General features: G+C 31.2%; 3 protein-coding genes across 4 annotated transcripts; all 3 read right to left on the bottom strand.

Annotated features, from left to right (window-relative positions):
* Positions 1 to 684: 684 nt before the first annotated feature.
* LOC121810937 lies at positions 685 to 2,305 on the bottom strand. 2 transcript variants are annotated; one of them, XM_042211683.1, is made up of 5 exons: positions 2,021 to 2,305; positions 1,871 to 1,939; positions 1,717 to 1,796; positions 1,219 to 1,421; positions 685 to 901 (listed from the first exon to the last, which is right to left on the bottom strand). In XM_042211683.1, exons 1-5 carry the CDS (start codon positions 2,179 to 2,181, stop codon positions 842 to 844), a joined length of 573 nt encoding a protein of 190 aa, XP_042067617.1. In that variant the 5' UTR covers positions 2,182 to 2,305; the 3' UTR covers positions 685 to 841. The 2 variants fall into 2 exon arrangements, with proteins under 2 accessions (XP_042067617.1, XP_042067622.1); XM_042211688.1 differs by lacking the exon at positions 1,717 to 1,796.
* Positions 2,306 to 3,118: 813 nt separating this feature from the next.
* On the bottom strand, positions 3,119 to 4,616 carry LOC121810929. The gene is made up of 5 exons (XM_042211672.1): positions 4,273 to 4,616; positions 4,120 to 4,188; positions 3,946 to 4,025; positions 3,654 to 3,856; positions 3,119 to 3,486 (listed from the first exon to the last, which is right to left on the bottom strand). The coding sequence occupies exons 1-5, from the start codon at positions 4,425 to 4,427 to the stop codon at positions 3,304 to 3,306; spliced, it is 690 nt and encodes a 229-aa protein (XP_042067606.1). The 5' UTR covers positions 4,428 to 4,616; the 3' UTR covers positions 3,119 to 3,303.
* A 2,921-nt stretch (positions 4,617 to 7,537) lies between these two features.
* LOC121810907 (transcription factor MYB54-like) lies at positions 7,538 to 9,993 on the bottom strand. The gene is made up of 3 exons (XM_042211643.1): positions 9,858 to 9,993; positions 8,567 to 8,744; positions 7,538 to 8,359 (listed from the first exon to the last, which is right to left on the bottom strand). The coding sequence occupies exons 2-3, from the start codon at positions 8,721 to 8,723 to the stop codon at positions 7,809 to 7,811; spliced, it is 708 nt and encodes a 235-aa protein (XP_042067577.1). The 5' UTR covers positions 8,724 to 8,744; positions 9,858 to 9,993; the 3' UTR covers positions 7,538 to 7,808.
* Positions 9,994 to 14,720: the final 4,727 nt, after the last annotated feature.

The raw sequence follows: 14,720 nt of genomic DNA, 5'->3' as shown, positions 1-14,720 counted from the left end.
CACGTGTCCCTGGCGCGTGGCGAGACATCTCGTCTCGTGTCTCGCCGAGACGAGCTACGCGACGAGACGGGCGCGAGCTGGAGACGAGATGGGCGCTGCAATGCGTCTCGCGGGGGTCTCGTCTCTCCGAGACGAGACGCGAGCCCGGCGCGAGACGCGTTGTGGATGGTCTCAGACTCACTGATCGCTCCACTCCGCTTGCGCCATCCAGGGGCACCGGGGCCCACACGCCGTGCCTCATCTTGCACATTGAGTCTGGGTGGAACATAATCTCTTGTATGTACACCATAGTCTACTTTGAAACATTACATTTATGCATCCATTCATCTATGTTCTCAAACACTTTACTATTGTGATTTGTGATTTGTGATACGTACATCTTAAAATTAATAATATTTGACTTAATTAATTACATATATAAAAAAAAGTGCAAAGTTGTTTCGATGTATTGAAGATTAATTGTAGACTTTTAAAGGGACAGTAAACATGGAAATAATGCATAAAAATACTTAAAATTTCCATTTATCTGGGTAACAAAATTTCAAATAAAAGATAGTATTCGTTTTTAGATACACCTAATTTTTTTTTCAATATTCATTTGACCATTATCATTTAATTTTTTACATACGTAATCTATTTGATCTCTATTGAAATGAACTAATATGTATTATGTACACAATTACGAAGAAAGAGAACAAGTAGTGATTTTATCCTATAATAAGAAATTCTTAATATGTACAATTAATAATAATGACTTCACAACTAAGAAGAAATCCCAGCCTGGCTACTGGTCGGATCAGATATATGTAAGTCACAATTAATTAATATTGCAATTTCCTCGTTAATTGTCTTCATCATTTATGCCCATTATGCCTTCGATCTTCCCTTCCACTTCTTGGAACTGCAAATGAAAATAAATAACATTAGCTCATAAATTACAAAAATTGGGTTAAATATAAATGCACAATTACACCTCATATACAATCGAGTTGAAAATCAAACAATTGACTAAGCCGTTTTGATACAACAAAGAAATTTTTGACTAAGTAATTAACTTAATTATCTTGTAGATTAATTATTCTAACCAGTGGCGTACGTAGCCACATTGCACATGCGTGTTAGCTAAATCAAATCTATTTCGTGTTCTAATTTCTAATTAAGTCATGAAACCCTTTAATTTAATATTAATATTGTTTGTTTAGAAATGTAATTAATTACCTTGTCAATGGCATCTCCAACTGTCCGAGCATCTTGAGCTGTAGCTTCAGCCACATCCTCCAAATGATCCACCACTTTCTTCAGTTTCTGGCCTTCCGGCATGTCCTCAGAGATCTCCTCCGCCACCTTGTCGACTATCTCCGCCACTTTCTCTACAACCTCCACTATTTCTTCGATCGTTTCCACCACCGCATCAACTTCATCTACAATTTTTATTTATACACAACTATTTAGTTCCAAATTAAGGCAAAACGTCATACAAGAATGACCGAAGAAGTCTAAGAACCCTAGTTTTTTCGAAAAGTAATTTTTTAAGCAAAATCATAAACTGAGTGCAAAGCAATTTTATTTACTAGGCCAAAAACCCTACAATTGTGAATGAAATAACTGAAATTAAAACAGTTGATCTCTGATGGCCAGTCTCGTGTGAATTTCAGGTCATTCTGATTTCTCCGACCCTAGCTAGATAATCAAACAAATTATAAAAAGAAAGCTCACTTTTGAATTGGATAAATGGACCCCATGTACCGCTTGTAGAAGGTACAACAATTGAAGCCACTAATCCAAGAATCCACTTCCTACACAAATGATATTCTACCATGAACATATGTGTAAATACAATATGTATATAAATATCCAAATGAATACTTACAAGTATGAAGATGGAGGTAATGGAGCACTTGGTTGAGGTTGAACACTGCCACTATCAACAGAAAATTTTCTGGAGAAAATTACAAGATAATTAATCTAATCAGTCAAACGTATCAAAATCAAGAACTTAGCTTAATGAGATTTGCTATACCTTTTTTGTGTGTTATAGATCTGCATTCTTGTGTGGTTGCTAAGACACCGATTACCCGAGTTTGGAGATAGGCCATGATGTCTGAGATACGAAGTGTTTGAAGCCGGATATTGTGAAGAAAACCTTCCAATCAGCTTGATGAATCTTGTCGCAGACGACATGATCAATTAATGTATTAAAAAAATAGTGGTGTTTTACTTTTGTGTGTTGGATGAATCTATGGAGATATGTGTTAATGGAATATGGCAAGAAATAGTAACCGATATGTAGGAAAATAAAGCTGTTTCGAAAAATATAAATGAAGTAGGAATGTGAGTTTCCAAGAAATATATGCTGATTGTAGACGCGCTTTATATTGTTGAAGAATAATAAAATTAGTAATTAACACGTTCAAGTATTTAATAGTTGAAGATTTCTATGGTTTTGACTTCTTAACGTTAATTTGGTCTATTATTTGTTACATAGTTAAAATGTTTTCTGCAGAAAATACAGGACGATTATTAATACCAGTCTGCTTTCTTTTTCTTATTGAAAATAATTTTAATATTATTATTTTGAATCTAGATATTAACGTCCAAATCTGAAGTTGGGTGAAATGAAAAAGGTATCTTAGCCACCATAGAATATTCAATCAGCATTATCTACTTGTAATAATATAATTTGGAAATATTCAATTAGTAAGTCATTTTTTTATAAATTGTCCAAGCCTGCTTCTCTTTTCCCAATCCCATGTGTTTTTTATGCCCAAATATTATTAGTATTATGATATTATCACATATATATGTGTGTGTTGATTTAATCATGTTCGATTTAGGGTAGGTATTGAAGTCAAAGCTAGCTACCGTTCAAGAAAATTTGATCCATATATATATTACTTCAGCTTATTTTACTGTTACTTAACTGGTAGTTGTATTAATCTTTTTCTTAAGATTCAATTATTTCAACTCCAAACTAAACTAAATGTTAAATACAAAATTAATTCCATTAATTGTACCCTTTTATAGTTAAATAATTAAGTGGATGTGCTGTGGTAGTTATCTAATTTTGTACCAAATTCACAAATTACGTGGATATAATTATCTACTCATTTTTTAACAATTTTACATATAAACTGTATTCATGATTTAAAAAAAAATAAATATTAATGAACCCAATATTTTAAAGGATATACATCGAAAAGAATTAAGAAATCTAGCACAATATGTAATTGTACACTTTGTACTTAAGAATAATTAAATTGTACGCTACACTTTAATAATTAGACAGTACTCCATATAATTACATTAATTAATGTTTGCTTGTGTCATCAACTTCTTCTTTAGCGCTGGGTCTTGGAGTTGGGTTCTATCTTCTTCCTCATTTTGTGCTCCATTTTCTTGATTATCTTCTTTGTGATGCCCATGGTTGATGGCACCCTCAACCACACACTCCACATAATCCTCTACCTTTTCCTCCACTTCTTGAACCTTCATATAAATAAATTACTACTAATCAACAAATTATACAGTAACCACATTTGGAATTTTATTGCTCTGATTAAGGTTTGTCCCATATATGTACCATTTCCAAATGAAGAAAATGGCTATTTTTCAATATTTTGAACCAATTATTTTACTCCCAATTAATAGTATACCTTATCGATAAAGTCTCCAAGTTTATGAGCATCCTTATTGGCTATTTCCGCCACATGCTCAACAAAATCCACTGCTTTTCTGAGCCCTCCGCCCTTGGGAAGCTCCTCCGCCAATTGCTCGGCTGCCTTCTCCACCCCCTCCGCGACCTTCTCCACCGCCTCGACTATTTCCTCCGCTATCTCCACCACCATCTCCACTTCATCTGAAAATTCACACACATAGGTATATATAATTAACAAGAAAATTAATGATGAGAAAAGAAACTTATTATCCATATTAAGTGTAACTCACTTTTAATTTGGAGAAGCGATGACCATTTACCGCTGAAGAAAGGTAGAACTACTGTTATAGCTACGCCCAAAATCCATTTTCTGCATGGAGTTAATTTATTTAATAGAATTATTACACCACAAATTTTACAATGAAATAAATAATGATTGCCAAAAAATTAAATTTGACACGTACATGAAATTGAAAGGAGGCTCGGAGGGCGGAGGAGCTCCCGGTTGAATAACGCTGCGTACGATAAATCTCCTGAAAATATAATTAAGGAAAATTAATGAATTCCATAATGAAAATTACAATGCGACTGTTAATAATGTTAACATGTGTGCATACCTTGAACTTGCATGATGCTGTTTCGATCTCGTTTGATCATAACGAATAGCAAGGCGTGAAGAAGATAAGGATATCAAATTCCGAGTTTTGGAGGGCTGAAAATGTGGAGCAGGGAGAAATCTGAAGGCGATGAGAGAATTGGATATTGCAGACATGTTTTCTTCTAGCAAAGATTTATGATCGAATTTGAAATATGTACGTCGTTGATGATTGATTTTGAATGTTGTTAACTGTGATCTAATAATTAATTTTGCGAAGAAATGTGGTAGAATTTTATAGGAGACGAAGAAGAAGAAGAAGAAATGGTGGGAGAAAAGGGATGTGAGCCTACGCGCTTAGTGTTGGATAAGAAATCTCCTCCTTGTTTTCCAACCTGCTTCAACCTGACTTTTCTTCATTTTGTTCATGAGAAAAGTCAATTCTTGGGTAACAAGGAGGAGATTTCATTTTCTTCATATTTCATATTTATACATATTTCATATTGACTTTTCTTCATTTTGAAGGTCGTATAAATATGTATCACGTAGGCAATATGAAATATTTTAAACAAAAATAATGATCATTTATGAATACGAGCCGAGCCTATTAAGAGTTTGGTGAATAAAGAGTTAGTATTATTAAGAAGCTGGTTCAGAACTTTGTCAACGGAGGTTTGGAGTCAATGACAGATAGTTTGGGTAATATCAGAAGTTAGGCATAATTGCTGACGTGGATTAATTTGCATTTATGTAATTGTTGATATGTTTACGGAGTTTATTCCTCAGCTGATGATGAACATTGGAGGCAGTATTGTATTGTGTTGCTTCTAAACCTACTATTTCTGGGTTAAATCATTTTTAATTTGGTCAACCTAATGACATGGCTGGAGTATGAATTAAACTACCATATACGAAGTATTAAAAAATTGTGTCTGTATTCCTGGACATTAGCCGAATTCGCGATATGAGATTATAATATAAATAATTAATTTATCCAGTATAAATAATAATAGTATATAATTTTAACATTAAACTAATTAACATTAATTTAAGAATTATAATATAAATGTTTAATTAAGCAAACACTGTAATTTTATTCATAACATTAAATATGTAATACTTGCAATACAATTATTTAATAGGATCGAGTAAAATATACTATGTGAGTTTTCTTATTTGAGATTGTGTGTCGTGTCCCCTTCTTGTTAGTAAACCATCCCTACAATAAAAAAACCGTTAAAGGACGTTTTTAATACATTTATTATGTTAATTTATGTTTCTAAATATACTACTAGTGCTTCAAAAAGTGTCCTTATGGTGATGTCCTAACTAAAATTAGGAAATGCAAACAAAAGCGTCCTAAAATACAAAAGATCAAGTTAATTTATCATTGATTTAAGGACGCTTTCTTTTGCGTCATTCATTCGTGTTATTTTTACAAAGAAAAATAACATAATTCTCAATTTTTTTTATGTCCGTAAAAAAATTAGTGCGTACATATAAAATTATTGAATTCGTTGAATGATCTACCAAAGTCCCAAAACAAAAAATTTCTTCCTCCACCATGTAATATTCATTTTTCAGAGTTTAATAAATTATAGTGGATTCGATAAAACAATATTTCTGATACAATTTACAAACTCAAAATAAGAATATAATTCATAGTACTATATTTATATATAAAACATCAATGCATAAGGGGAGTGATCAATTGTTAACTACAACTAATTTAAGACCATATGATTTTAGAAATCTAGTGGTCTAAAATTTGTCAAGTGTAATTTTTATTTTTTATTAATTAAATCGAAAAAGATAAAAAAAACTACCAAATTAGGGTTTTGGATGAAAATGTCAATATAGTGTTTTGAAAATATCAATACAATGTTTTGAGAATGTCAACACATTGCTTTAAGAATGACATTCTACATGTATTATATTGACATATTTTATACATACTATGTTGACATTTGTTGTTGTACGAAAAAATTTGAAAATTTTCAAAAAAAAAATTCAAATTTTGACATTGGAACATATGCAAGTGAGATCTCATTAGAATCCTTATGAAATTATCTTTAATTTGATATATGTTGTGCGAAATAATAATTTAAATCGGGAAAGTTATATGCGTTTTAAAGTTATGAGATATTTTTTAAAAGTTAGTTACAACTAATTAGTTGTGAATTGACCTTAATACCTTTATTGACGTATTTTGTAGATCGTATTAATATTCCGGGGCTGATGATCTAAGCCCTTGATTTGAATATTTAATAGCTATTATTTAATTGTAATTAACAATTAAGTATTGAGTTAGCAATATAACACTCACCATTCACAATAATATACATAGTTACATGAAAATTAAATCTCAGTCTTTATAACGTGTAAGCTAGCCCACTCCTCAACTAAAATAAACTGTGACAAATATATAACTAATATCCATCAAGCCGAATTTCCTTATACTAATTTCAAGCAACCGTATTTTGAATAGAATGCCATCCTAAGCTAAGACAAACAAAAGACACATCACTTTTTATCCAAAGAAGCGTGGAGGAACAAACACAATATTGAGACGTTTTTATTTGTACCTGAAGAAGAGGGGCGGCCAAGAATGAAGACTAACAAAGAAAATTTAGGGAAAGCTGCCAAATAAATGATGGATTGCGATTTCACCGACGGCAAGTTTCGTCTGCAATTCTAACAATGATCTCCCCTCCTATTTCACCGACGCCGTTATCTGTCGGAGATTCCGTTAGAAAATATACCGACAGTCCTTATCCAATGTTAGGAGCGACTATAACATATGACGGGAATTTTCCTTCGATAAATCCCATTATTTGTTTTGTAGTAGGAGTATAAAGAAATGAATTATACGCCTCCAATTAATGATTTTTAAGATTGGACGTGGCTCTTTTGTGGCGGGCCAATTTAATTAACCTATATATGTCATTTAATGAAAATGGGCTTTATTAGTAATGAATCTTTTTGATAGGGCTTTAGTACACAACATGAAAGAAAAAGGGTAGTTGGGAATTGTGTTATTTAGTTGAAGAGACATTGTTTCATTTAATTAAGGTTACATCAATATTGTATAATACATTTGTATTAATTATAACCCATAAAATTACAAAAATTGGAGTAAAATTTATTCATACTCATCATGTATAATGCATCCATCAAATTAATTAAATCAAGATTTGATCGTTTCATGTGTGATTCCTCGTCCACTCGAAACATATATAGAATCAAACGAAATGGAAAAATTAAATCATACAATAGAAAATTAGATCTTCCCCAAATAACTTCATAGGTTTGAAACAATCATACAAAAGAAATTAAATCTTCCCCAAATATATTATCAAAACTAGACCAACATTAATCCAAACCCTACAATTATCAATGCCCTAATAAAAAATTCATAAGGTATTAATCAACTTAACAAGATTTTTACTACACAAAAATATCCCAACCATCTATACCTACATCCAACACCAGCATGCATATCCATGCAAAGAACACAACACAATATAACCCTAATAAAATTGATACCATAAATATTGATCAAGAGGATATTCCCACACCAAGAAAGTCTATGAACGGGACGTCTATCTTCTCGATGGATTTCTCCTCGCTCGTCCTCATCTTCCCAAATCGATAGGCACTATATATGGAGAAATTGCTTTGATGATTATAACCTCTTCTTCTATCAGAAGAGCAAGATGACAAGTGATTAGGCCAGCCAGAGAAGGAAGACAAAGGGAAAATCTTGTCATTACTTTTTCTTTGTGAATCATCAAAATTCATTCCACCTTTTTGGAAGCTGATTTTGGATCCATACTCCTCTTGAAGCCTTGCATTATGATCTTGATGATGGGCTCTAAAAATCATGCTAGAAAGCTTGGATTTTTGTCTTTGTGTTCTTGCCATAATAACATGCCAATGGTTTTTTACAGCATTATCAGTTCTACCAGGAAAAAGCCTTGAAATTAAAGCCCACTTGTTTCCATGTAGTCTATGAGCTGCAAGCAGCCTTTCTTCCTCTTCCTCCGAGAACGGCCTTCGATTTATTCTTGGATCAAGCTGATTAAACCATCTCAGTCTGCAACTCTTACCTACATATATCAATGATAAAAATCTATGTTTTTAACAAAAATATAATTTTATAAAAAAAATATTTATTTTTTAGGGTTTTGTGGCAGATTCTAGAAGAATTGAAAGGGAACTTGATTTCTCCTACCAAGTAACTGATGAAGCCTAATCTTGAAATATGTAGTTACAAAAATAAATTATTTCAAGATAAAATAATCATATAGGGCTACCTGATCTTCCTTGAAGGTTTTCAGCAATGGAATTCCAATTTTGAGGGCCATATTTTTCGACGAGCTGCCGGAGTTTTTCATCTTCTGCAGGCCTCCAGTGGCCTCGAGGGCAAGTTCTTGGATCATCGTTCGAGCCACGACATCTAGTTTCATCCATGGAAATTTCAGCTCTTTATATCTAATGTTATCAAATTTTTTCAGAATATCAGTAAAAGGAAATCTCCAGAAAGTAGAAAAGAAGAAGATATACATCTACTGATGAAATCATGAAATACTTGGTTTTTCCCCACAAAATGGAATTTAACACATAGTTTTGATGAGAAAGGGAATTAAAGAAAACCACAATTCGATCGGTCTTAGTTTTGATAATGCCCCTTGAATAATAAATTGTGGTAATTAGTGACAAGTGTCTTATTGTTACTGAGATTTGCTTGTCAAAAAACACATGATAAGATATTATTAAATAATAAATTATTATTATTATTACACATATACACGTTTGATCTTACATTTTACTTACGTACCTTCTAAAGAAATGTGACGTTTTACACTTATACTGTTATTACCAGGATATACTAATATGCTAACTAATTTTAAACGGTTAATGTACATCTAATCATGTGCTGCCACGTGACACGAAAAATGCAATATACATTTGTAGAAGCTATACATGCATTTCCATATATTGCATTTTTGTTATTAGCAGATTGCATTTTTTATTGTTGAATTTTGCATTTTAGATATATATTGTTTATTTGCATTTATATATAGTTTATTTTGCATTGCAGACAATTTATGTTAAAATGTAAAACTTAACAATATAAAATGCAATTTGCCTATAACTAATATGCAATCTGCGGAAATGCATGTACAGCTTGATAAATGTATATTGCATTTTTGTGTTTGCAATATTGCATTTTTCGTGCCACGTGACAGCACGTGATTGGATGTACGTTAGCACTCTAATTAATGATGCACCCTAATGCTCCTCGTTATACTATAAACGTGCATGTTTTCATAAATTTCTAACTTTCATTTAAGTAATGTTTGGTTATAAAAATACACAAAAAAATGATTTTTTACCAATATCATAATTGCTGAACTACACCATGATCATTAACCTCAAAATTTACTTAGTGGTGCAAATTAGTGTAAAATCCAAAACAAGAAACTTGTGCGGTTATACATAGAGAAAACTGGGGATTATTGCATAATTTGGGATCAAACATATTCAACAATTAAACAATATAGAATGAAAATTTAATTCATACAGAAGAAGTATATATATTACCTTGGATGATCAAGAAGGAAAACCTAAATGATGAGAGCCTGAAAACCTCGAAAGGTTTTCTCTAAATTAGAAAGATCGATTGATCAGAAGAAAAGGAAGTCTGAAGAATTTCTCTTTGAAACTAGATTGTCAAAATATTAAGCTATATAATGTTTCAAGCAGGCAGAATTGAATATCTTGTTATTTAATTATTGCAATGGTTGGTGGCCTCTCCATGTTTCTTTTAACTATCGATACACTTCACAATTTTATATTAAAAAAATTTATTAGTCTCTTGGTACATCCATACACAAAAGAATTTAATTTTTACAACAAACAATAAATCTCAGAATTTTCATTTGCTCTTAACTAACTAGATTTCGTTTCTTTTTGCAAGCTAAGATTTTCACGTTTTCCATATTAGTTAGGTAAAATATTATTTTTAAGGATTAATATTCTACTACTATCGAATTTCCAATTTATCAGTGATTAATGCATATATATTAGAAAAAAAAAGATTTGTAAAATAGTGGCTTTAGAGTTGAAATAAGTGTACTGTCCATGCAGATGATAAGTCAAAAGCAAACTTAGAAAGAAACAAATTAAGCAAGAAACTTTAAAAAACTTAAAAAAAATGATTTCTTAACTGACTGATTATTCCCTACCCCACGAAATTAATCAATTTGGTTTTCCGAAGGCATCCTCAAAAATATATAGTTCATCCATTCACATCAAATCTAGTTTATCTAAGAGCACAAGCCATCTCAAAATGGTGGGTGCAAAATCAGTGTCTAAACCTTAATCAAACTGTGGTAATATGTATGTACCACTGTCTAATCAAGAACCGCTCTGAATTTTTTTTATTCCAATTTGACTGTATTGGATTTCAACATTCATAATCTGGGCATGAAAAAACTAGTAACTAGTATTATGTAAACTTCATATTTCAGTTAATTAGGTGCCTAAATTCTTTTAAGATGGGGGAATTTTTTATTTTTTTTTATTTTATTTGGGAGGGAGGGGGGCATTAATTAGTTTGGTCATTTATTACACTTGAAATGGATCTTCTATAAAAATGTCTTAGAGATTAAAAAAAATGCTCCAATTTGGTCTTATATATGGTGCTCAAGATCTCTCAGATGTCATATCAACTAGAAAAAATTGTGTTAGAGATAATAAATTAAATAGAGAATGCAGCAACCTATCAAGACTGTAACTTCATGGCAACAACGTATATTCCACAAGCATGAAAAATGGATCTCAGTTAGTAAAAAATGAATAAATTTTCATAGAAATTGGATAAGCTAGGGAAAAAAAAGAATACCTAATTAGGCAAGGCTGGGAAAAGGATATAAAGGTTTGGATTTTGGAATACTTGAAAAGGTAAAAATTAATAACTATACCTTAATTAATTGATACAAATTATTTTAATTATCTCATATTTTAGAAAATGAACTCTCATAAACTTAAAGCTCAGCAAACAAACTTTGACCCAACACTCTACCATATTCAACTCTAATGTTACCAACTTCTCACGATTCACATTAGTTGTGTGTGTGTGTGTGTGTGTGTGTGTGTGTGTGTGTGTGTGTGTGTGTGTGAATGGAGCAATGTACCTATTCAATAACTTCCTTTTCTTGAGTTGGAACCTATTCAATAACTTTCATCATCTAACTTCATTACATAGGCTATCTTTTATCTTCCAAATATTATTAGGAAAATAAACATTAATATATTATATTAACAAATATAAAGCTAGTTCCTAATAACCATTTAAATTACTGTCAGATCTGTTAGAAAAAAAATATTTATTCCACTCGTCGAAGCAAACATTTTTCAAAAATAAATTAACTGATGATTAACACTTAATTAATCGGCAGTCCTTTCTACAATCAAATGAACCACTTCAACTCAAAGGTGGCGTGTCATCCACCACAAAAACTAAATACAAAAAGTAGAAATTTTCAAAAGAAGTAATCAATATAGAATGTAAGGTTTAAATGGAGGGACAGACTTTTCTTGTTGATATTCAGTTAATACCAACCTCTATTTAATTTTGATTAAAAGGTAATTAAGTTTAGTTAATTAATTAACAAAATTAACTATACGTAGTTAGTTGAATTTTTGTATCTATCATTCCTTAATTCCGATAGATTGCCAATCCTTTTCAGTTAACAATATCTTTTCATTCTCATTTTATGGTGGAGTATTTGGAATTAAGATTGTGACACTTTAGCTAATTTTTATGTCATTATATTATAGATCTAGATGTCATGAAATGATTAGGCAAAATCAGAAATTTTTGGACGAGTCTATTTTCTTTTATGCATCATTGTAGGTAAGGTAATTTAAATTAGTAGGAGCAATCATTTAATTAGTTATTGCAGCAAAATGTAGATACATATTTACATTTAATGATGTTTTTATGTTTTGACTACCACATTAATGATTTATGAGGGACAATATATTTACATGTTATTAAGGATATTAATTCCACATGAACAAAATGTTGATTGGACTGAACAAAATACTAGTAGTACAATTTTATTTTAAACTAAAAATTAGGAACTATTTTCATTCTTGTGAAGATTTACGGTAGATTCGTTAGTTTTATTATTGAATGAATTGATGGTTGGGGACTTGGGGTTCAATTCGGAAGTTATTGTCAATAATAAAGTACTTAAATTATTATTATTCTAACAGTAATATTGATAAATGAAGAAAGACTGATTCATCAATATTCATGATAGCCGCCATTCTTGTTAAGTATTTGGGTTAATGATCTTTTATAAAGAAAACAGATATATAGTTGAGGAGGTTTAATTGGTTAGTACCAAAATTATGTATTACTTACATCAACAGTCCTAAATAATAATGGGCTTTTCAACCCATTTATATAATTCAGCCCATCAAGGTATTACGGGCTGAATTCCGTCAGCTATAACGACTTGAATGTCGACCTACTATAATGATTTACCAATTAAACTATGTTACACAATTGATTAGCTAAAGATCATACACGTTTATTTACAATTTATTTAAGTAAAGCATAAAAAGGACAAGATTTACAAATTATTTAATCAAAAAATTCATTTACTGCAATCATATAAATAAAAGTAATCTTTCTAGTAAAAGAATATGGAAATAAAAAGTGGCATACACGTTTCATGAAAATGAAAAGAGACATAGGCAACATAATTAATTAAGAATGACAAACGTGTAGTTGGCAACGGAGGGACAGATCTTGCTGCAATGAGTCTAGATTCGAATCTCACTGCTGTCGTGTAGTTGCTTCCATCTCTGAGGCACAAGTGTGAGGCCTTGGGAGATGGGTTTCTGGCAGCCAGTGGGTTAACTTCCCCTTAACGGGCTACTACGTACCCTGATTAAACCCTCTCACATGAGTGTGGGGACCGCCAAGGTGACGGAATCGCCTTTTTTGCAGCAAAGAAGACAAACGTGTGATGCAATTATAGAGGACCTTTAGACTTTAATTTCCGTGTGTGATGCCTTTTTCTTTGGAGTTGGTATCAGTGCGCACGAGGGGAGCAGGAGAGAAGGTGGTAGCGGCGCCAAAGAGGGGCGGGAAGGAGGCAACAATGGTGGAATAGATCCGAGGATGCGGCACCAATAAAAGTATTTAGCCTAATCTTTTATATGTGTTAAATTAATTATTCGATTTATCGAACGTCAATCTTATCTAATGTTATATTTTTAAATTTTTATATTAGTAGTACTACTTAATCATGTTTGTATTTATAGGGGAGTGATTAATTGTTAACTCGTCATTTAATTGCTAACTACAACTAATTTAAGACCATAAGATTTTATAAATCTTGTGGTCTACAATTTGTCATGTGTAATTTCGTTTTTTATTTTTTAATATTAAAAAAATAATAGCAACTATCAAATTTAGGGTTTATAAACACAATGTCAATACAGCGTATGAAATACATCAACACAAAGTCATGACAATGTCAATACAATTTCATATTGACATTGTACAAGCATTGTATTGACATATTATGTGTCGTGTATTGATATAAAGATGTTAACGAAATTTATGAAAATTTTCAATTTTTTTTTTAAATTTTGACATCGGAACATATGAAAGTGAGATCTCGTTAGAATCCTTATGAAATTATCTTTAATTCGATATATGTTGTGCGAAAAAATTATTTAAATCGAGAAAGTTATATGCATTTTAAAGTTATGGAATATTTTTTCAAAAGTTAGTTACAACTAATTTGTTGTAAATTGACTTTAATACCCTTATTGACATTTTTTGTTGATCCTATTGATATTCCGAGGCTGATGATCTAGGCACTTGAATTTGAATATCTAATAGCTTTTATTTAATTACAGTTACTAATTAAGTATTGAGTTAGCAATATAACACTCTCTTATGTATTTATATTTGTCATATAATTAATATCATGTATTATATTATACTCCTATTTAGAAATATAGCATTTTTAGGAATAATATTAAATACATATATTACTGATTGTAATATTTAGCTTTTGGCTCATTTAGTCCACCAACCTAGCCCAAAAGTTCGAACGTTAAGAATTATGATTAACAATTTCAAATGAATAGTTCCAACCCAATTGGCCTATTTTCAATTAATCCGTAACATAAGTGTATGACTGAACTAATATTCGACAAACTATAGCTGTTTAACCTTTCCCAGTGAGATTCATCCCCACCTTTTAGCTTTTGGCTCATTTAATAGAGTCGTATTTCTTTTTTGGACGTTCCAACATAATAGATTCTTCTATATTTACAAAAAATAATACACTATATGTCATACTTTATCATCTCTTCTTCTTTATCTTTCTTCATCTCTCTTACTTTATTTTCTTCACTCTATGTATCTATTAC

This window comes from Salvia splendens, chromosome 1 (genome assembly GCF_004379255.2).
Source record: "Salvia splendens isolate huo1 chromosome 1, SspV2, whole genome shotgun sequence".
Taxonomy (NCBI): Eukaryota; Viridiplantae; Streptophyta; class Magnoliopsida; order Lamiales; family Lamiaceae; genus Salvia; species Salvia splendens.
Note: the sequence above shows the minus strand (reverse complement) of the source record. Positions and strands in the feature narration are given on the sequence as shown.